The sequence below is a fragment of the Myodes glareolus genome, chromosome 5 (assembly GCF_982192425.1).
Source record: "Myodes glareolus chromosome 5, mMyoGla1.1, whole genome shotgun sequence".
In the NCBI taxonomy this organism is placed as follows: Eukaryota; Metazoa; Chordata; class Mammalia; order Rodentia; family Cricetidae; genus Myodes; species Myodes glareolus.
The window spans coordinates 72,249,250-72,271,520 of record NC_142030.1 but is presented as its reverse complement, the minus strand read 5'-3'; the positions used below and the strand labels follow the sequence as shown (position 1 = coordinate 72,271,520).

General features: G+C 44.5%; 1 protein-coding gene across 2 annotated transcripts in view; it reads right to left on the bottom strand.

Annotated features, from left to right (window-relative positions):
• Positions 1-22,271, bottom strand: part of C5H1orf21 (chromosome 5 C1orf21 homolog) — a 197,853-nt gene that overhangs the window by 96,152 nt on the left and 79,430 nt on the right. For both annotated transcript variants that reach the window (XM_048431064.3, XM_087906430.1), the window contains exon 2: positions 14,952-15,176. In XM_048431064.3, coding sequence (XP_048287021.1) covers positions 14,952-15,045 — 94 coding nt within the window. In that variant the 5' untranslated portion in view covers positions 15,046-15,176. The remainder of the gene's footprint in view (positions 1-14,951; positions 15,177-22,271) is intronic.

Genomic DNA, 22,271 nt, shown 5'->3' with positions numbered 1-22,271 from the left:
TGGTACAAATCTACCATTCCCATCCTCGTGAAGAAAGCCATGGATAAGGGTGCAATAATGAAGTCCAGGCTTAACCATTCTTCACATGAACCCTAAATCTGGCCCTGGGGTCCCCATCTCCACTGACAATGCTAGTTCAGACCCCCCGCTAGACCGAAGGGGTAGAGTGCTAAACCATTCACTGCTCTCACGCTCCCACAAACACACTCTCACTGCATGGCCCTGGCTGGCCTAGAACTCACTCACTATGTAGACGGAGCTGGCCTCAGCTCCCAGAGAGACACTCCGCTTGTCTCTGTACCGCGAGAGCAGAGATTGAAAGCAGACTGTATGCAGTCCATTCCCCACACAACAGCCAGGACAGTGCTTTTAAAAAACGTCTTTAAAATTGTTTTGATTAACATACCATGCTTGCAAACGTTTACAAGGTGTTTTTCCTGTATATTTGCAGTGTGTGATGATCAAATCAGGGTTATTAGTCCATTCTAAACACCATTTATTTGTGGTAAAAACATTTAAATATCTCTTCTCCAACTTATCTGAAACACATTATTATTGACTATAGTCACCCTGTTATACCAGAATACCAGATTTTCTTCTGGTATTACACCCACTGACACATCCCTTCCTACCCTAGGCAATTCTTCAAGCTTAAACACAAAGTCAGACTTCATCCATTGGGAACCCTCTCCTTAGCGTTTCTACTTCATGTAGAACAGAATCCTGCATCTTTGTCTGAGCTACTGGGCTGGCTGGCCCTCTTAATCTATCACCCGGCCACCAAGGTCTCAAGCTTCCTTCCTGGGGCACACCAGGAAGTCCTTCACTTCTGCTCAAGGGCTCCCCTGGCTCCCTCCCTTCAGGTGTGTGCAAAGACTAACTCCTTGACTTTTCCTGACCAATGAATATAAACAAGCCATCCTGTCATCTGTTGATCCCCTTGCTTTCTCTGTGTGACCCTGGTCCCTGTCTGACCATGCCCATCTGTCTTTCCAGCTATTGCCTGGCTCATCTCCGATGGTGTGGGCAAAATAGGTAGCCATTGCCTAATTACATCTTTTATCTGCTAGCAAAAGCCAGGCTTTCATAATATTTGCTCAGTTAGTATTTCTTAAATGGGTAATCCTAGTTTTCAGAGATCGGTTAGAACTATAAAAGTACACTGTTTTCTCACTTAAACACTGGCAATCTAACAGCTACACCAAGGTAATTTGGTAAGGCACACGGAGGAGAGTCATTCTATCAAGATATAAACACTGTGAAATAAAGACATTGCTTGAAGGGAGGTAGTCAGAACTAAAAGAGTAATGGAAAAATACTGCCACATAGATGACATAATAAATATAAGGGTGCTTGGTACATTAAAACTAAAATCATATTCATATATAATTTGAGAATTTCTTCTGTGGTTACACACCAAGATCAGTGGTGACATTTACATAGTAAAGCTTAGATATTCATGGCTGGAAGGGAATTAAAATGTAATTTAGTTTGTTTTGAATGTGGTTTTCAAAATGGAAATGCAATGTGGTCTAGACAGAGATTTGAACCTGTATGGCTTTGCTTGCAGCTGGTGGGAATTGTTCAGTCTGGTAGATGTGCTTTTTATAGTTTGTAGACTGAACTTTTATAGTTTATGTGTATACTCAACACCTGAGTGCAGTGCCCGAAGAGGCCAGAAGAGGGCACTGCATCCATTGGAATGGGGGTCTCAGGCACTTGTGGGTCACTTAATGTGGGTGCTGGGAATGGAAATCCTATGCAAAGGCAGCAAATACTCTTCACTACTGAGTTCTCTCTTCAGCTCCACTTTATTTCTTAATGATCATATATAAAAGCTTGCGAAAATATTTTAAATGAAAATTTAGATATATACACTATAACTTCAAACGTGGGTTATGAGTTAAAAGGAAGTAGACTGCAAAAGTTATGTTTGTCCCTCTTAGTCTTCATCCCTCACAGGGGCCCCTTCCATGCTTATGACCCTTTCAGCTAAGCTTTTATTATGAAAAACCTTAAGAACATTCAAAGATACTTTCTATCCATGTTTAAGCAGTAATTGTTAGTTACATGTTAGCAGACATGTATATATATATATATATATATATATATATATATATATATATATATATATATATATACACTACTGTGATACTAATTATCTAGTGCACACATTTTCATTTGGCCCAAGGAGTTCAAGAGCCAGGTGGAGCCTAACAAGCAGACTGGACTCTAGCAATCAACCTCCAACCACAAGTACCTTTGGCTCTTCCTTGGAATCAAGCTGCCTAGAGTCCCACAGCCAGAGCTGGCTCAGGAGAAAGTTACAATTAAGAGGCTATGTCTTCAGAAGCGTGACGGCACTGTCATCTAAAGAATCACAGGAGGTCAGCTCTAGGAACAGGAGTGGAGTAACACAGCTATTTCCGGAGCTAGGTTTTTCTCTAGGCAGGGGAGTCCATCTTGTTTCATCTTACTCTTCTCCCTACTTCTAGCGCTGGAGACACTGTGGTTTCCCAGTCCAGGTAGCTCACCTGTTATGCCATAATACTTCTGTGTGCATTATTCCTCACAACTTTGGAGACTGCAAAGTCCAGGATCAGTGTGCCAGTAGACGTCTGGTGAAGCCTGCTTTCTCACAAACAGTTCCTTCTTCTGTGTCATACAGGGCATACGACATAGGCCAGCTGTCTGGTAAGGGTGCTGAGAACATTCGTGAGTGCTGCCTCTCAGGACCTAACTGCCTCCCCAGAGACCTGCCTCTTAACAACATTAAACTGGGAGTTCGAATCTCATCATGTTAACTTGGAGAGGTGATAAGAACGTTCAGAGCACAGCATCAGGGCACTGGTGTACACAGTCCTGGTAGATGTCTGGTCCACAGGACACTTGCTGCCCTTTAGTGCCGGCTTTTGATCCTCAGTTTCTTGATAAGTGGTTTCTCACACTGGACATTTTCTCTTGTAGAACAGTTTAAAGACGAAGGGGAATCTGTACCTTTGGTATCCACTACCAGTAAGCACACACTGCCTTCTCATGGAGACTCATTCCCATGGAACACTCTTAACCTTGTAACCACCCAATCAACACCCCTTGCGGAGGATTATTAGTTTAGGAGCACTTAATTGGTTGGGGCAATTTCCCTCACAGTTTAGAACACTGTTATCAGAAACACAATTAGACTGTGACACTAATTTATGATCACAAACTGCTCAACTGAAAATGGTTCACAGCTGAAGAACACTGAGTGGAGGCAGGTGGCTTAAGCTAGTCTGCTACGCCACACTCTTGCTGCCTGATGGAGGTGACGTCTCAAAAACACTTTGCACTATCGGCCTCTTCCTCTGCTGTCCCGTGGGAATGGATGTACTACAGACATCACCCACCACGTCCCAATCTTCCCCTCTGCAGACAGGCGAAGATTCGGGGCTTACCTGCAGCAATGAAAGCAACTTAAAGCTTAAGGCAGCAGTGGCTCCCAAAGCTTGATGCATGTACAGTCATGCATGCGTGTGTGTGTGTGTGTGTGTGTGTGTGTGTGTGTGTGTGTGTGTGTGTTTGCGCATGGGTATGGGTATGCATCCACATGTGTCTATATGCATTTAGAGGTCAGAGGTCAATGTTAGGTATCTTTCTCAATCACTCTCCCCCTATTTCCTGAGACAGGGTATATCCCTGAATGTGGAGTTCACAGTTCTGACTACACTGACAGGTCAATGAGTCCCAGGGACCCACCTGTCTCTATTCTCCAGCACTATCCCTGGACTGTGTGCGCATGCTGGCATTTCACTCAGGTAACGCAAGCTATCTCACCAGCTCCCTTGACAGTCTTCATGAAGAAGGTCTGAATATAGCATACAGTGCACAGACTGCATGCATCACTTCCTTGAAGACACCAGCCATTCACAAAAATAACCAAGTCAGGTCCAATCCCACAGAAGACAAAGGCCATCCTGTCTTCAGCGCATCAGCTTCTGTCATGGGTTAGTGATAATGCAGTTCTGGCATACATGTGATCCCAAACTCTATAATAATTTTTCAGGGTCCATAATAATCTGAGGTAAGGGTGACCATCTGAGAAATTAGCTTCCAATCTTCTAACCTCTTTTTCTAGCATGTTCCAAATGTTTTCAGCAAATTTCCAGATCTGTAACATGATTCTGATATTGTCTGTGTGAGCTTTATAGTGTTTTGGGGGAAATTGTGTGAAATTCCCAAATATTTTAGGCTCCTTTCCTAATGTGGGATTTTCTAGCCGATTTCTTGCCGATTCGCTCAGCTCCCCGGCCTCCTCTAGACACACTTTGTACGCACCATCTCTGAGCCTTCCGCCTATACTGCTGCCATGTCTCAGCCCCACCAGGTCTTTTGTTTGTCATCTCTAAGCAAAGACTTTAATCACCCTCTGCGTGTTTCCCCCACCCCGTTCCTGTGACGAGGCCCCCTCTGCAGTATCGCCACAGGATACTGACGCTTTACGCTAAGACAGCCATCTGTCACTAATTTATCAGTGTGTTGAAGGCAGAGATTAGGTTGGCCCGTCCGTATGAGCCGTGATGCCTAGCATGGTGTCCAAAGCACGCAAGACAGTCAGCAAATGTTTTGCAGACTGACCAGACACACAAAGGTTTGAATGAAACACACCCCAGGGATCAGACCTCATCTGTTTACCTGAGCAAACATGCCTTCACACAGATCCCTATGGCACAAAGCTATTTCCAGTCACACTGTACTTTCCCTGGGGAGCAAATCTGCACTGCCAGAAAATCCAACAGAAGCCCTCGGGAGGGTGGAAACATTTAAATTATACTTATCAGAATAAATAGTTGCACTGGATAATACGTGTTAATTATAAATACAAAGAGGAAATTCACATCACCCGAAACTACTGCTAATGTTGATGGGAAACTCCTAAGCACCTTCTTTAGACACTGACACAGAATTTTTACAGGCATCACAAACAGTACTTACAGTCGGGTATGGCAGCATAGGCTTCTAATCCAAGCAGAGACAGAGGGTTGCTATGACTATGAGACCAACTGGGTAGATAAATAGGCTGTAGGCCAGCCTGGGCTACACTGTGAGGCTCAGAAACCTCCTGCCAGGCCTGATCACCTGGTCCAAGCTCAGGGCCTACACAGGAGAAGGGAAGAACGGACTCCCACAGCTGTTCTCCAACCTCCACATGTGCACTGTGTCATACGCATCAGTCAGTCAACAAAAAGCACACAGACAAATAAACAAGTAAATAGAACTGAAAACAAAAACTCTTGGTGTACCTTTCTAACTAAGACAAACTGTGTAAAGGCGTCTCTTTCCCCTTCTCACTTCAGAACATGCGGAAGGATTACTTCATCTTTGGTGGTGCTACTGCACACATTCTGCTCATGAGGAGACCTTTGGGCATACAGGTGTGTACCACATCTGCCTGTCTAGTTATCCCCTGACAATATGCTGCAGGAGCAAAAGGCATACTTACTTAAATCCCGTATGCATATTGCTATTCTGTGCTCCAGGAAAACTGCTCTGGCTCGGCATTACTCATTAGAACAAGAGACAGATGTCTATTCCTGCCTAGTTTGAGGGGGTAAAAACTGCTTTGTTTTGCTTTATTTTGGTATGTGTTGTGGGGAAGAGGGGGTGAGGTTAAGGGGTTATTTATGACTGAGCAGTAGGCTATTTTTCTGTCTGCTTTTATTGGACTTCTGTAAATTTTCCTTCTTTAAATTGCATGGTCACAAATTCAGCCTAGTTCTCAATCAGCACGTTCTTTGCTTTTAGAATTCATGTCTTTTTCATTTCTCACATTTACCTTATTTGTTTTGCAAATAATATTCACGGGCTGACAGTTGTCCTTTAACTTTCCTCGGAGTGGTTTGTTTAGTTACTCCACATGGAGAGTTTTAGGTTTTTATGCAGCCAAATGTACTCACTTGTTTTACTGAGATCAGATCTCACAGCATTATATGGAGGCCATTTTGCCACCTAAGACTCGCTAGTGTCTTTCTAGCCGGGCTGGCCGACCAACGAGTCCCAGTATTCCTCCTTAGCACATGCTGGCACAGCTGGCACTCTGAAGAAAAGCACTTTTTAAAACTTTAATTCTTAGTTTCATGCATGCATGGAATGAACTTTGTTCATTTCCATCCTTCACTATCCCCACCTCTCTCCAAAACACTTCTTCCCAGAAGGCTCGCTCCTTTCTTCATGCCTTTTGTGTGTGTGTTTAATTAGGTGTCCTGTATGAGCAGACCTAAGAGGTTACTACTGGGGCAATGGCAACTTACTAGTAGCTACACCACTAAAGAAAGTGCCAATAGAATCTCAGGGAGTGGTGGGGTCTCATAAGCTCCTCCCACTTCCATGGTGAGTTGCTGACTGGCCCGATCATGCATATGACTCGTGGAGTAAACACAGTTATGGTGAGCTCATGCATGCAAGCCCTGTCTTACCCAGTGTCTTTTTGGAACGCATCTCCCCATCTTCCAACTCCTGCATCCTGTTCACCCTGTCTTCTGTGATTTTTCTCTGAGCCTTGGAGGGATGATACATATATTACTTTACGTGGGTCGTAAGGATGGAACCTTCTGCATGCTTGTATGGTAAATGCCTGGTCTCTTATCTTACATTTAAATTGTTATAGAGTCATCTGAAGGTCCAGTGAGATGTCTCAGAGGGCAATGGCACCCGCAACCAAGCCTGATGACCTGAGTTCTACTGCTGGAACCCACATGGTGGCACGGTCGAAGGAGAGAACCAACTCTGGCAAGTTGTCCTCTGGCTTCCACAAATTCACCATAGCATGTGTGCACAGTGGTACACAAGCACCCACGTACATACACACACACACACACACACACACACACACACACACACACACACAAAGTAAATAAAACTATAATAGAGTCATCTGGAAATTCCTAATATAAAAGTGAGGAATTCAATTTTAATATTGCAAGTAACATTATCTTTTAAAAATAAAATGTGATCTGAAATAATACCTATTTTGTACATTGTTTTAAATTTTCCTTTAGTTCTGGATGCAGCTCTCTAGTGACAGTCACAGGCGGCACCAGTGTCTGCTTCCTCCTGGTCCCTCTATGGCGCTTCACTAAGAAATATCCTTTCAGAAACATCCTCAGTCCACATGCACATGAAGAGCTGGAAAATTACAGATTATGAAAGACACACATTTCATTATGTCTGGTAATATGGACTGAAGTCCTCTGAAGCCTCATGTGTTGAAGGCTTGGTTAAGAGGTGGGGCCTGGGGAAGGTGGTTGGGCCGTGATCTATGGACTCATAATTTTTTTATTCGTAATTCAATGAAACTACTGAGAGGTGGTGGCAACTATGGGGCAGGGCGTAGTCTGAGGAAGTAGGCTACTGGTCCTTCCTCATTTTCTCTTTGCTTCCTTGTTCTCATGAATGAGCAGCCTTCTCTGCCACACGCTTCCACTGCCATGACATGTATCTGTTCTCAGGCCCAATGAGCTGCAGCCAGCCAGCACCGCTTGAAACTGTGAGCGAAAGTCCCTAGACCCTCTGTCTCCTCGTGTGCTCTGTCACAGCAATAAAACGTCAATTCAGTAAGGAAAGCACACACTTATCAAGCTGTATCGTGGGAGATTTTTAAAACCACACTTTCACAGACCTGGGTCATCTATCATCTTTGTCATTTCTAAGTCACATCCTTTGTTTCATTTAACACACACACACACACACACCACACACACACACACACACCACGCACACGCACACACACACCACACGCACACACACATACACACACCACACACACACACATACATACACACCACACACACACACACACCATGCACACGCACACCACACGCACACACACATACACATACCACACACACACACATACATACACACCACACACACACACACACACACACACATACACACACACACCCCATACAGACGTTCTGACTAGGTCAGGACAGAAAGGGAACAAACCGTCATAACACAAATACTTAGAAATCTCACATAAAAAGATAAGGATCATTGGCTACTGGATCAGTTGCTCAAACTGGATCAATCTGACATCTGTAAGAAAATGGTAAGGAGTCTCCCAAGTTTAGCTGCAGAGGACCAATCGACATCTTTCAGAAGCTACAGCTGCACACAGAAGAGGTTGCCAACAGGATGACGGGGACTAACAGTTGGCACCTACTCAGTGTTTATCGTGTGTCACAGCGCAGTATTCCAAAGTCTAATGTACAACAACGCGTCTAAGGCCCACAACTCCATGGCACCCCACACACTGCACAGAGGAGGACCTAGGTCGCTAGCCCGACAAGTCTGTGTGTCTGTTGGGGAGCTCAATCAGGCTTTGAAGCCAGTTTACCAGATTTCACAGCTCTGAGGACGACGCGACGGTGTTTCGGGTCCACCGAAAATACCCCGATGACCACGATAGACTCTCCAGACACCCTCAGTTAACAGCCAAGGCTGAGTTAAAGCAGGCAGTTAGCAATTATTTCCCCAAAGCTCCAAAGGCTGGTTTAGATCTAATGCCTCCCAACCGATAAGCTTATTCGTGAAGAGGGCATCTCCTCAGTCCAGCTAGCCTCCTCATTATACAAACAAAGCCACTTCTTTAGTCAAGTGACCAAGGAGGGCTCTTAGCTTCAAACTCCTCTCTTACACAGAGGTGACAGTGGCAACAGTTGCATGGACAAGCCTCATCAACTGTAATGCCAGCGTCCAACACTGTGTGTGATGCCGTGCGATCATTCAGTGGCAAAAGCGGCAACCACACTCAAGCCCTAGGTGCTGGGCTCTACACAGGAACTTCAACCGGCCAGGCGGGCGATGCTAGGTGGAGACTGTCTAGAGACAGGCAGATGCCTCGGAAACTTCCTTTTGTTACATCAGCCAGGATTCCAGGAAGAAGCCAGAGTTTCAAATCCTTTGATGTCATTTGGGAAGGAAACACTGAGAATTGCCTAGGGTGAGGAGACACTTCCCCTTCCACTCCTGCTGATAAGTCACTGTCTTAGAACTTCCCCCAGCACCAAGCAAGCCTTGGCTGCAGTTCCAGTGTTCTGCCCCTCGCTCTGGAGGCTGCCAGAAGCACCAGCAGCTTCTCTTCTGCCTTGCACAGGGCCGAGCTCACTTTGCTGCAGCCAGAGGGATCCCAGCAGCTGCAGAGACACAAGACTCCTGGAGGGGCCACTGAGTACCTAAAGGAAACTGCGGGGACCCCCAGGGCTCTGACAGTGACCCTGTGATGATGGGAACTGAGGGCCAGAGTTCCAGGTTAGCAAACCAATGACTGTGTGACCCTCACACGTAAGGCCGTGGTTTCCTCATTTTAAAAATGATTGTGGAATTCACAGAAAGGTTATCTCCCTCTCCCCCACCTCTGTCTCTCTCTCTCTCTCTCTCTCTCTCTCTCTCTCTCTCTCTGTGTGTGTGTGTGTGTGTGTGTGTGTGTGTGTGTGTGTGTGTGTGTGAGATCACTGGACAGTAGACTCTGGCACATTAGAGACCCTGTTTTCTTGCAGGCAGTTTTTGAAGATGAAGTAAGATACTACAGGTGTCATGTGCTTAGTATGGTGCCCAACACACTGAAGACACTCAACTGTCATTAGCTACTTGGTATGGCACAAGCAGTTTTAAAAAAAAACTGCATTAATTAAATATCGTCAAGTCTCCAGAAACAGCTTCCCTCAGGCAGGAGAGTGCTGACTCTCAAAGGCTTTAGCACCCAAGCAGACTGTGATTTTACAAAAAAGCATGTTTTCATATACTGGCCACCTGTGTTTCTTTTTACTATTAATAATGTATAGTAATTATATGAAAGGGTGAGTTTCATGGTAGTTTTACACATGTGTATAAAGGATTTTGATTTTAATAAACCCTTCACACCCACACGTATACCACCCCCAACACCCAATCCTCCCTCTTCCTTTGTTAGTGTCTTTTTAAAAAAGATAATCCACACGTAGAAAACAAGTGATATATTTGAAAAGCAACTGTTTATTTCATTTGCCCACTTTTTGACTGGATTATCAGACCTTTTGGTGTTTAGCTTTCTGAGTTCTTAGCTTCCACAACTATAACCTAGCCCTATCCATGTCCCCCTAGACTCCTCCAGCTTTAACATTCTGGTTTTGTCATTGTTGGGTTTTGGATACAGGCTCTCGCTATGTAGTTCTGGCAGGTCCTGGAACTCACTATGTAGACCAGGCTGGCCCCAAACTAGAGAGATTCATCTCCCTCTGCTTCCCACGTGCGGGGATTAAAGTGTGCCACCGCGCCGGGCCTGAAGTCTTAGCATCTCTAGTGGCTGCATGAAAAGTGAGCAGGTGCACGTAATTTTAATAATACAATCTACTTAATCTGGAAGATCTAAATCATCATTTTAACATGTGAGCAATAGTAGAATTTTTAATGAGCTATTTTATATTGTTTTCCACATTAATTCTTCATTTTGTACAAAACGTACAAGCATCTCGGGCCTAGCAACATCATCCACATACCAGAGCCACGTGCAGCCAATGGCTACTGTACCACACAAATACACATTATCCTCTCTGTAATTACTGTAGGAGCAAAGTGTCCTTAATGAAGCTTCACTTTGTACAATCAAAACGACGAGGGATACACAATGAATTATTACTTTGCCTCCCACTGATTTGCATTTCTAAATACATCAGGAAGCGTTTTATCATTTAATCTTCACCGCTGCCCTGAGAAATTGGTCCCTACAGAGTTTTAGACAGGTTACAGACTGGTGTAAGAGTATCTCCCTCCCTCCCTTTTTCCCTCCCTCCCTCCCTTCCTCACACACGCACACACTTCATGTTGTTACTTTATGTACCACCAAGAATGAGAGTATATCTAAGTCCACATAAATGACAGCCACCAGGTTCCTGATTCGCTTGCCAGCTTTTGGTCTTACAATGGCATCCAAAAAATTTTACTACAATCATCTACACGCCTCTGTTTAAAAGGCTGGTATAAACATCAGGTGCTCCTTAAACCAGACTCAGCAGCACTTAGAGCCAGGTTTGTTACAAAAGGGGGCTGGTACGGTCAGTGTTCAACTTGACCTCTGGGTATTCCTTCTGCATCCTGCTTCTAGACTCTCTGAAGAGCGTGCACTTTCTGCCCACAACTTGCTAACCAACTGATAAGAGAGATTAGACTTATCAACAAATAGAAGACTTACTTTAAAAACCAAAACAACAACAACAACAACAACAACAACAACAACAACCCCTGGGATGACAAGAAAGAGACATTTTCCTCTGACCTTATAAATGGCTCAGGCAGCAGTTTACGTTTAGAAAACAAAAAGGATTCGAGGAGAAGAAGGTAGGAGAAAATTCACTCGGCAGCCTCACCTTCCTCACATGTAAAAAGAGGTCTGCAGCAGAGGCTCGAGGACATCCTAGACAGTGGAGCTCATGGAAGATCCTCGCTAAGTGAAGCTGTGTGATTGAGTGTGAGGAGGACAGCAGCCAGGCCTCAGAGATCCACCAAATGGTGAGAAATAACGCATCAGTACCCTGGGGTGCAACGGAGTTTGAGGTTGTTTACTGTACAATAACAGAACCTTGAAACTGCAGGAGAGCTGGGTGATGGTGGTGCACACCTTTAATCATAGCACTTGGGAGGCAGAGGCAGGTGATCTCTGTGAGTTCAAGGCTAGCCTGGTCTACAGAGCAAGTTCCAGGATAGGCTCCAAAGCTACTGAGAAACCCTGCCTCAAAACCAGGAATCTTGTACTATCTGTGAGAATACTGGGATGGGGCTTCTCCCTGCAAATTAATTTAAGTAGAGAGATACAGGTAGGATGTATCTTGTCAAATTTAAACTAAAGCATTCAGTAACTGCCCTTTCTTCAATACTGAATTCTAAGAATTCTACTGCCAGACCCTATTGGGCTTCAAACAAACAAAGAAAGAATCTTTCGTGACTAGTGATCTGTCCACCATTATATCCTTGCTTTATTTAACACTGTACCACAAACTTGCAAACGTTTATGTTAGAAAAACTAACAAGATAGTAAATACTGGGGGAAATAAAATTTCAATGAGTATTAGGGAGATTAAAAAACAACAAAGAAACAAACAAAGACCACCTCAGCAGATTCTTTAACTGCACTTCCTATATTTGGACCACAAGGACGCATAGAGCCATAGAGGACTAGGCAGACCTGGGACAGTCTCATTACCCAACGAGCAATAGCTGCCCACTGCACGCATATCCTTGCATGCTTGCAGTGTGGTCAGACATGTCCTTTTGTCCATCTTTACTTTGGGCCTGTCACCTGCTCTGGCTAGTGAAATGTGGTGTACATGCATTTCTATCCTTAGGACCCAGACTATGTGTGGTTCATGCTCTTGTTCTTCTTAGAAAGGATGGTTTGCCTTCCGTGGCTCAAGGTGTGCAGGACCAGGAAGGTGAGGGATGAGTAAAGCAGCATCCCAGCTGACCCAGCAAGTGGCTCTTGCACAACCCTGAGGCTGAGAGTCTACCCAGCAACAGCTGGCGAGGAAATGCTAACTTCTGAGAAATACACACGGTACACTAGGGAAACACAGTCCGTGTGCATGTGCAAGCTGCAACTCAAAAAGGAAAGAGGCAGTTAGGTGGCACAGAATACAAGTGCTCTATACTAACATCACAAAGTCTTGTCCTTACAGTCTAAGATTTTCTTTCGAAAGACCGTAATTTGGTATTATTTTCCCTATAATTTAACTTTGACTTGTATTTCTTTACCTATATTTTATTCTCCTTTCAAACTGGATTCTTCAAAATTCTGAGCATGTCTCCCATTACCTCCCCCTTTTCTTATCTGGTTCTCTCCTGAACTCTTACCCAGAAAGTTTAGATTCCTCCAGGCCAGGTTCACATGCCACTTCTGTAAAGAATTCATCCTGATTCTACCTTTAAAGTTAAGACAGTCCATGCCCTGAGTCTTACCATGACAGGAATCTTCTGATATTTGACTTATTCTGCCTTACAACACTTCCCTATTCACTCACAAAGGAGAAGACAGCAAGATCTGTGCAATATTTACCACTGTAATCTCCATGATGCTTAGCAAAAGGCCTTAAACAGTAGATAGAGATGGGAAGCGGCCATACACTAGGGAAACGCAAGGGAGGAAGAGGTGACCCAGGGCCCGAGGGATGCGGATGCTGATGCTGAATAGCCAGGCGGCTTTGAAGCAGTCAGCTTTTTGTGATTCAGCCTCTACATATGCAAATTGAGACAGCACATATTTCACAGGATTGTTGTGAAAATTCAACACGAAAATGAATGCAAATGCCTCCCGGTGTTGACATATGGTGGCAGCTCCATCTGAGGTAGCTCCCTGACAAAACTGATCATGACAGACCATCACACGGAGGCTAGTTTAAACAAATCCTGACGGTGGATCGTTTTCTCTTAGCAGTTAAGGGTCACAATAATGACTCCAGTTACAATTAGCTGTTTTCCCAGTATCTGCAGTTTCAGTGAGCTGGTGTCTGGCTTTGTTAAGATGCTCAAATATCTATTACTTCCTTCCATTTCTAAATCCTCCAGAGAGTCACCACAAGAGGCAAATTTGTCACAGGAACAGAACTTCTCATTCACGGGAATACATTTTAATAGAACAGTAGAAATTCCAGCTCCAGAACAATCATTACAATGGCTCGAATTCCAGGGCTAGGAGACGGCTCAGTCAGTTTAGAGCTTGCTTTATATGACACAGACCTGAGTCTGTTCCCCAGAACTCAGACAAAGAGGCCAGTGTAAACCCAACACTGGAGAGATGGGCTGGGTCCCTGGGTCTTGTTCAGTCAAAGAGATCCTGTCTCAAAAAAAACAAGGTAGACTATGTTTGAGGATAAATAATCCAAGGTTGTCCTCTGGCCTTTATACACACGTACTCATCTGCGTGCACACACACACACACACACACACACACACACACACACACACACATAACTGTTGTACAAGTGACAGCATCATTTGAGAGTGACTGAGGGATGAGACATTTCTCAGTGAGAGTCCTTATCCAGTAAGAGATTTTATAAATAAAAGAACTGTTTTTATTTATAATTTTCAGTTAGTAGATATTACTATTGAAGTCATTTAGCAGAAGCTGGCCCAGACGCCTTGTACTAGCTTGAATTGTATACAAGTATTCACATTCCATCAGAGCAGAAATTGATTTTTCAAGAGACAAACCCAAGGTCAAGAAGCTCAAAATCCAGTAAGTGGTCAGGCAGGTAATGAACGCCACAGAGTGACCTAGGCTTGGTGCATATGGACAGGGAAGAGTCTGTGGGTCAACAGAGTCCACAGGCTACTGAAGCGGCAAACACCACCCCACCCCACTGATCCCCCCAAGTAATGAAGACCCAGACTCCCAGAGCTTCTGAAAGCTGAGTTTCTGTGTGGAGCATATTCACTTTGAAAGGCTGCTTCCTCGGGGGGGGGGGGGGGGGAGGAAGAGAAGAGGCCACGAAACTGTGATTTGTGTGACTTTTGTACTAGGAACACAATAACTACTCATTATATGTTTTCATGTGGATTCGCGCTATTAACCCTACAACACACCCACATTCTCATTTACAAGCCTCCACTCACTCCACTCCCAGCTTGGATTTTCAGTTGTCACCCACCAGAGCACACATGGCATGGCCTGATGTAAACTGACTAAACCTCTTCGGTTCTTTAGGTTGAATGTGAACTCTTGTATAAACACCTCTGTGATCCTCCCTCCCCAAGCCTCCCTAAGTACACGATACAAACCAATGATAGGGAAAAAAAAAAAAAGGCCTGCACTGATTTCACTCAAGCCTCGCCACCACTTTGACCCAACGGCGGAAGACAAGAATCAGTCAGGTTACTCACTGCCACCCAAGTGAAAAAGGCCTGGAACTGCCAGGCCCAGAGGAGAGTGTGCAAGCACTCACCGCCAAACACATCTCCGTTCTGGTAGTTCTTCCCTTTCTGAGCCTCCTCTTCATTTTGAACAGTAGCAACATGCTTGGCAGAGGCACAGCCCATAGTCTCATTCGGTCAGCTTCAGCCGGGCTGAACTGCAAATCATCTCTACAGACACGGGGACATTTTTCTTCTTCTCTCTTTAAACACAAAGGAAATCCACTTCGTCGTTGCGTTGGTCACAGTGTGTGCACCTGCAAGAAGAGAGAGCTGGATGAGAAGGGGAGACTCCGTGCCTGGGATTGCTCCATGCTGGGTGAGGGATTACAAAGCCCAATTCCACACTCAGCGTAGTGTGGCCATCCCCTCTCAATCCCTGCTCAGAAACAACCTAGGAAGGCCTGCCACACACAATGCATGCTGGGAAGAAACATTTTCAAAGAGATGTAGAAGTATATATTTATTCAAGGAAATGAGAATCACCGACTACTGTATGTGCACCCACGGGCTTATAGACTTGCTGATGTTCTGAAACCTCAAAACGTCTAGAGTAAACAAAACACTAGGCAGAGCCACAATGCACCTCTCTACCACCCCTCTCTGCAGGCCGGGGCGCAAAAGCTTTCTTGGTTTCAGGAGACCATTTTCCTCCTCAGACTGAAACATAGACTAGGTTATGTATCTAGACTAAGCTACACATCTGGAATAGGCCATGCATCATCTGCAGTAGGCTACGGGTCGGGAGTAAACTATGCGTCCAGAGTAGGCTACGCATCCGGACTAGGCTACACATCCGGAGTAGGCTATGCATTTGGAGTCTACTAGAGTCGAGAATTAGGCTTCCCTGTGTTCGCTTTTGGCTTAGCTCTCACTGTTTTAAGGACCGAGGAGAAAATGTAGGGAGATAGAGAAAAACACACGGCTCAGTTAGTTGTCTAATTCCTGGCTTGGCCTCTGGGTGCCAACTGGTCTTTTGTACAGGCATAAGGACTGCTTATGAATAGGCCACTCAGAGCTAATCCCCATTCTATTAGAGTGAGATGCCCTTCCCTGCAACACTGATGGCAGCTGCTCCGGATTCTCAGGGCTTGCTGTGCCCAGTGTGTGCTGGTATTTTCATTTTGTTTTGTTCTTGCCGTATTTCCATCGGTCTCATCCAGCCCTTCCAGTCCTGTAAACGAGGGGCTACAGTCTCAAAGCTGTTTGTTGAAATCCCCCCTTCCACACCCCTTACCAACATAACCCTGACCTCCTCGAGCCCTTGGTAGCACCAACACAGCACCGTTCTTCTCTCAACCCCCACCAACACGCACATCCCACCATTTCTGCTATTGTTCATAGCCTGTCAAGTCTCACAGATGGTGTTACCAAAACACAGTGGCAAGCCCCGTTTTTCAACAAAACTGCTGGACCCTAGGCCCTTCTTAGACTGCAAAGGACATCAATAGAAATCTGATCATTTAAGCAACAAACCTCAGCAAAGAGCATTTTTCCAACATCCTGATCAATTTAATAAATGAAATTAAATGTAAATATAATGATCTAAATTAGGTCATGCAAATGACTACAATAAATGCTACAGTGATAATATATACTATGACATATATGACAATAAATACTATGACATATGTTACCTGCATATAATTCCTCAGATTATTCTGTTATTACTGACCACGAGAATAAAGTGTAAGGCTGCTTAAAGACATATTACAAACCATGACACTTTGTTTCTTACAGAGTTGATGCTAACACCTCCTTCACACATCAGGCTGCCTTAGGGTAACACATTTTCATCTAAGGCTATGTGAGATCTAGGTCTACGGGTGTATGTTCTAACACACAAACACAGGAACTATTTTATGACTTAGCAGTTCTGTCTTTGAAACAACTATATGCCTCAGGATCCTGACAGTGACATGCTTCTGACAACGAAAAGGGATACACACACAATAAGGGATGTGGCAGAAAGCAGAATTCAAAAGCGGTCAAATTCTGACTGGGTGGGGGCAGCGACTAGACAGAGGAAGTGAGATTTCTGTGCCGTCACAAGACGCGGTAGAAACTGACCAGTCTGAGAACACAGCAATGGCATACAGATGGTGGGGAGCAGATGAATAGGAACTGAGCTAGGGGAAGACAGAGCAGGCCTGTGCACTTGCTCCAGAGGGGTCAGGGCAGAAAGAGGGCTGGCAGGGTTGGTGCTTTGTGAAGAGCCTCAAGAAGGCGGGGCTGGCCAATTCCATCCAGCGTAATACAGCTAGGACCGTCATTGCGGGAGGGCTTCTTGTGAGACTATTAGACGAGTATCACGGTTCCCCACTCTGCCTACCTCGTCCAGTTTCTGAAGAATCATCACTGAAACAAGAGATGGGACTGGTCTCTACAGGTAGGAGAGAGGAGGTGAAAAACCCTCCCTGGCCCATGGCAGCTAGGGCTCTAGTTGTTCTGTCTGCCCATGCTGCATGGTTTCCGGTTTCTGTCAGCCCTTTCTCAGGCCAGCATCTCCTCCATCCTCAGCTCGGCGGCAAAGGGGAAGGTCACAGGTGGGGAGGGAAGTCCCTTCCTTTCCAAATAGGAAGTCTACAAGCAGACCGCCTCACAGGGGCACAGGGAGACAAACCACTCAGAGAGGAACCCGTCTTCAGAACTGACGAAGCGAAAACAGGAGAAAGAAATGGAAAGGAATTAGGCCAATCACCCAGGAGTCCTGAGAACTGAGAGACAACATCCTACCCTTCCCTGGTCACCTCAGTTTGTTCTGTTTTCCAGTCTGAGTTCACATTTGAAATGTCATGCTTCTTGTGTAGAGACTGAAGCCACTCGCCTGCCATGTGGATAAAAGTAGAACAGAACTAACACTGCATATGCTATGTTTGTCCTTACATACATATCCGTGACAATTATTTTACAAATTAGACGCTTAAGAGAGTGTTGGTGATTAGCAACAAAACAGAACCATTATGCGGGACTAAAACACATGGGAACGTATTATTCTCCTGGAAATGAGTCGGGAACATTAGAATCTTCAATGATTTCAAGTCACAGAAACCATGAAAGCTGTAACCACAGGTGCAGAGAGATTCATATCAGAATCTGAGAGGAACGAACCTTCTGACCCAGAGAAGCATTTCATGATGCTCCTCATTCGTAAAAGCTGGGCTTCAGTTAAAATTTTACTTGGGTGTAAAAAGTTAGTGATACGGAAAAAAACATGTTGCTTCAGGCTAACAGAGATGAGAAAATGTAAGATGTTTCTTAAAAGGATGTCTCTGTTATTCAAGTACTGGAGTGAGGGTCAGGTTAATAGGTACAGACACAATCTGTACCCAATTCACACGATTCCATGGGAAGTTTCAGTTTAGTTACATATATATTTAGCATATATTATATATCATGTAATATCACGGGGGGGAGAAAAAGGGAAAGAGGGAAGGGGAGGGGGAAGAAGTGAGGGAGAAAGGGCGAGAGACCGTGAACTCCTGGGCTTAAGTGATCTTCATTTCAGCCTCTCATGTAGCTGGGACTATGGGCATACACTGCCACATCCAGCTAATTATGTTTTGATAAACACTGTCACTCAATAAGCACTCCCTTGCCATCATCAGTGTAGAGTTTATTTTTTAAATATATTATACAGCTTGTAGCATTAATTTGATCTTAAAAGTGACATTTTCAAGGTTTACAGCTATTTCATTTAATAAGATCACTCCGTTGGTGGTGATGGAATCATTTGAGGGGCAGATCTCCAATTCCTAAAGTTAATCATGCCCAGATCACTGAGAAAAGGTTCTGATTATGTCATAAGTGCTTGTCTAATCATTCAATCACTTAATTAGTCGTTGTTAATCGAAAACTCCTTAGTAATACACCGTGATTGGTAGGTACCAAGCACACAGTTGTAAGCAAGATGAGATACGGTTTTCCCCTCTGCCCCCATAGGATATAAATGATCAGGGAAACAGGTAATTAGACCAGTTTTGCAGCAATGTGCAACTGCAGATTAAATACAAGGCAACAGGGCGTTCACCGCAGGGGCACCTGGCTCCGCTTTGAGCAAGTGAGTCTGGAGAGGTGTTGGGGTTGAGACCAGACCACAACTAAGGAGCCATCATTAAAACACCTTTGAACTGCATAATCTTTCATCCTAGCATGTCATGTCAAGGTTTCATCTCCACTTACAATTCTCTCTATCGGCTTGAACTCAACTCAAGACTTCCTTCTGCACAAACTTGCAGAAATGTCTCCCCGGAAGACTGCCAGAATCACCTGCTCGCGAACACTCCCCCTCGGTTTGTCCCTTTCCAGAAACACTGGCTTCCTTTCAGCTTCCACATCTCCTGTAGCTCGCTGGGGTTCTTCCCCAGCCCTGCCTGGCCTACTCAGGGTGCACACAAGCCTGCAGAGCCCACATTTCCACCCCTCGTTATTAACAGCACACTACTGCTTGAAGTTGCACATCACAGGGTGAGAGCTGAACAGAAGCATCTCTTTGAAGTCTGACGGACACTTCTAAAACTGACTCACAGGCTGGTTTGTTTTCAAGCTAAATAATCTATGAGATAGGCCCATCAGACAGCCCAGAAAAGAGAGAGCCAAAGTAACTGCTTATGGCTTTGTGTGTAAGTCTCCTCAGATGACTGGAGTCGACATAAAATGCCCAATGTGCTCAAAATGTGAAAACCACAATACCATGGTCTAACCTAATCCAATGTCATCTTTGTAGACCATTTCCCCATTTTTTAAAAATAAAATGCAACAGCAAATCTATAAACCTAGTTCAATTTTTTTTATGAAGGACTTTAAAAATGTGTGACCGTGTGTGTACATCCTTTCCCTGCCTTTCCACGCCTCTTGCAACATCCTAAGGAGCATGATTACTCCACACTAACTCATGGCATAGCATGGGAAGTTCTGTCCATGTGCACACCTACTGCATACTACATACTTCAGCCCTCTTAAAAGGAAAGGAAAAAACAGTGGGGCAGGGTTTCACTTTAAAAATCACTTTCATAAAACTGAAAAATGAAGAAAGAAAAATTCTATTTTTGAGGAAAATCAAAGAGATAAATGACCCCTTTGTTTAAACAAAAAAGACTACAGGAAAAGATTTCAGATTAAGCAATGTTATAGGTAACTTTATCTCCCACTAATTAACAAAAGACCTTTCCTTGGATAAGAATATTGGACACAATTTTCTTGTGAAGAAAAACACATCTGAAAAAAATAAAATAAAAAATGGTAAAAACCCATAAAGAAAGGCTAGGCCAGAAAGAACATGGACATGAAGGCCCACATGAGGCCTGCAGGCCTGGAAAGAAACCAAATTTTGATTGCAATGGGCACACAGAGGGCTATGAAGTCAGCTATTAAGGAAAGGATGTAGCTGCATTATTAATAGACCAGGGTGAAGTGGTCCCTTTTGTATTTTTGATTAAAAAGGAAAAGCAAGACAAGACAGCATCTAGAAGCTCCTCTCTCACTGAAGAGTCAGCATCCAAGCGCCATAAAAAAATACACACACATATAGACATACACACACACAAATATACAACTAGTCAGTCTCTCTGCCCATCTGCTGTGTCTCCCAATAATCAGTGCTAATACAAAAGCCCACTTGGGGGGAGACAAAAGGAAACTTAAAAGTGATTTCTAATCTTGAAGCTCTGCTATCCCTGAGCTACCGTTAACAACTTATCACATCATTGTGATCGCTAAAAATACATAAAGATGTCACGTTTGACATGAAGGTATCTGGAAGTCAAATCTTCTGCTAGTATCAAAGAACATTCCCACCTCTCCCCTCACACTCATCTGGCATCACTGCGATTGGCAATATGCTATTAACTCCCAAGACATGTGGATTCTGACTTCTGTTTTTGCTGTAGGACAATGGTCTATACCCTGTCACTTGCATTTTAATAAAATGCTAATTGGCCAGTAGTCAGGCAGGAAGTATAGGTGGGGCGATGAGAACAGGAGAATTCTGGGAAGAGAAAATGGTCAGTCTGCAGTCATCACCCAGGCACAGAGGAAGCAAGATGAGAATGCCTCGCTGATGAAAGGTACCAAGCCATGTGACTAAGACAGACAAGAATTATGGTCTAATTTAAGATGTAAGAAAGAGTTAGTAAGAAGTCTGAGCTAATAGACCAACCAGTTTATGATTAATGTAGACCTCTGTGTGTTTCTTTGGGACTGAATGACTATGGGACTAGGCGGGACAGAAATCTCTGTCAACATGTTTTCTTAATGGGAGAACTCACATCTCTGCAAATAGTTGGACTGGGTAGCTCACTGAAATATACAGTAGCAGGCCTTATACAAGGGGACACATTTCTATGGGATTTTCCACGTGAGGCAGTGAGACAAGGCAGGAAGTAGAAACAGTGGCCCCAAGGCTAACAAACTCTGGTCCCAGCTATCACAGGCCTGCCCTTGGATCAATGCTGGGCTTCATTCTTTTTTTTTTATCTTTTTTTTATTTTTTTTAAGTTTATTAAAATATAAAAGTTTCCATTTTCGCCCCTCCTCCCAACACCCTCCCACTCCCCCCACTCCCTCTCCTCTTCCCTCTCCATCCCTAAGAGCAGTCAGGGTTTCCTGCCATGTGGGTAGTTCAAGTTCCTCCCCGCTCCCTCCAGGACCAGGAAGGTGAGTATCCAATCAGACTGGATCCCCAAAAATCCAGAATATGCAGAGGAAACAAGTCCCAGAGTCATTGTCAATGGCTTTTTAGAAAGACTTCGGGCCAGCCACATTCAGAGAATCCAGCCTCCTTCAGAGAATCTGGTTGGATCAAGCGCTCCTTCAGTCCCAGTCAACTGGCCTTGGTGAACTCTCATTAGATCAGTCGCCTTGTATCAGTGGGTGATCACTCCCCTGGCGGTTCTGATTTCCTTTTTCATGTTCTTCCTCCTTCTGCTCCTCCTTTGGACCTTGGGGGGCTCAGTCCGGTTCCGTCTGCATCGCCATCCATCGCCGGATGAAGGTTCCATCTGATCTTGCCCTCCCTGCTCACGTTCTTCTTCCTTCTGCTTCTCAGTTGGACCTAGGGAGTTAAGTCCAGTGTTCCAACGTGGGTCCCCGTCTCTATCTCCATCTATTGCCAGATGAAGGATCTCTCTGGGAAGAGCTCCTCAGCAGTGCCTGGGCTTCATTCTTGATTCAGTCACCTACCTGAACATATACTCATGACCAGTTAAATCTCACCTACATTTAATTCATTCACACACTTATTAAAAAGCAAACAAATGATGTGGGATTCCCCTCTGTATGCTATGAATACCATTGGTTAATAAAGAAGCTGCTTTGGGCCTGTTGATAGGGCAGAACTTAGGTAGGTGGGGAAG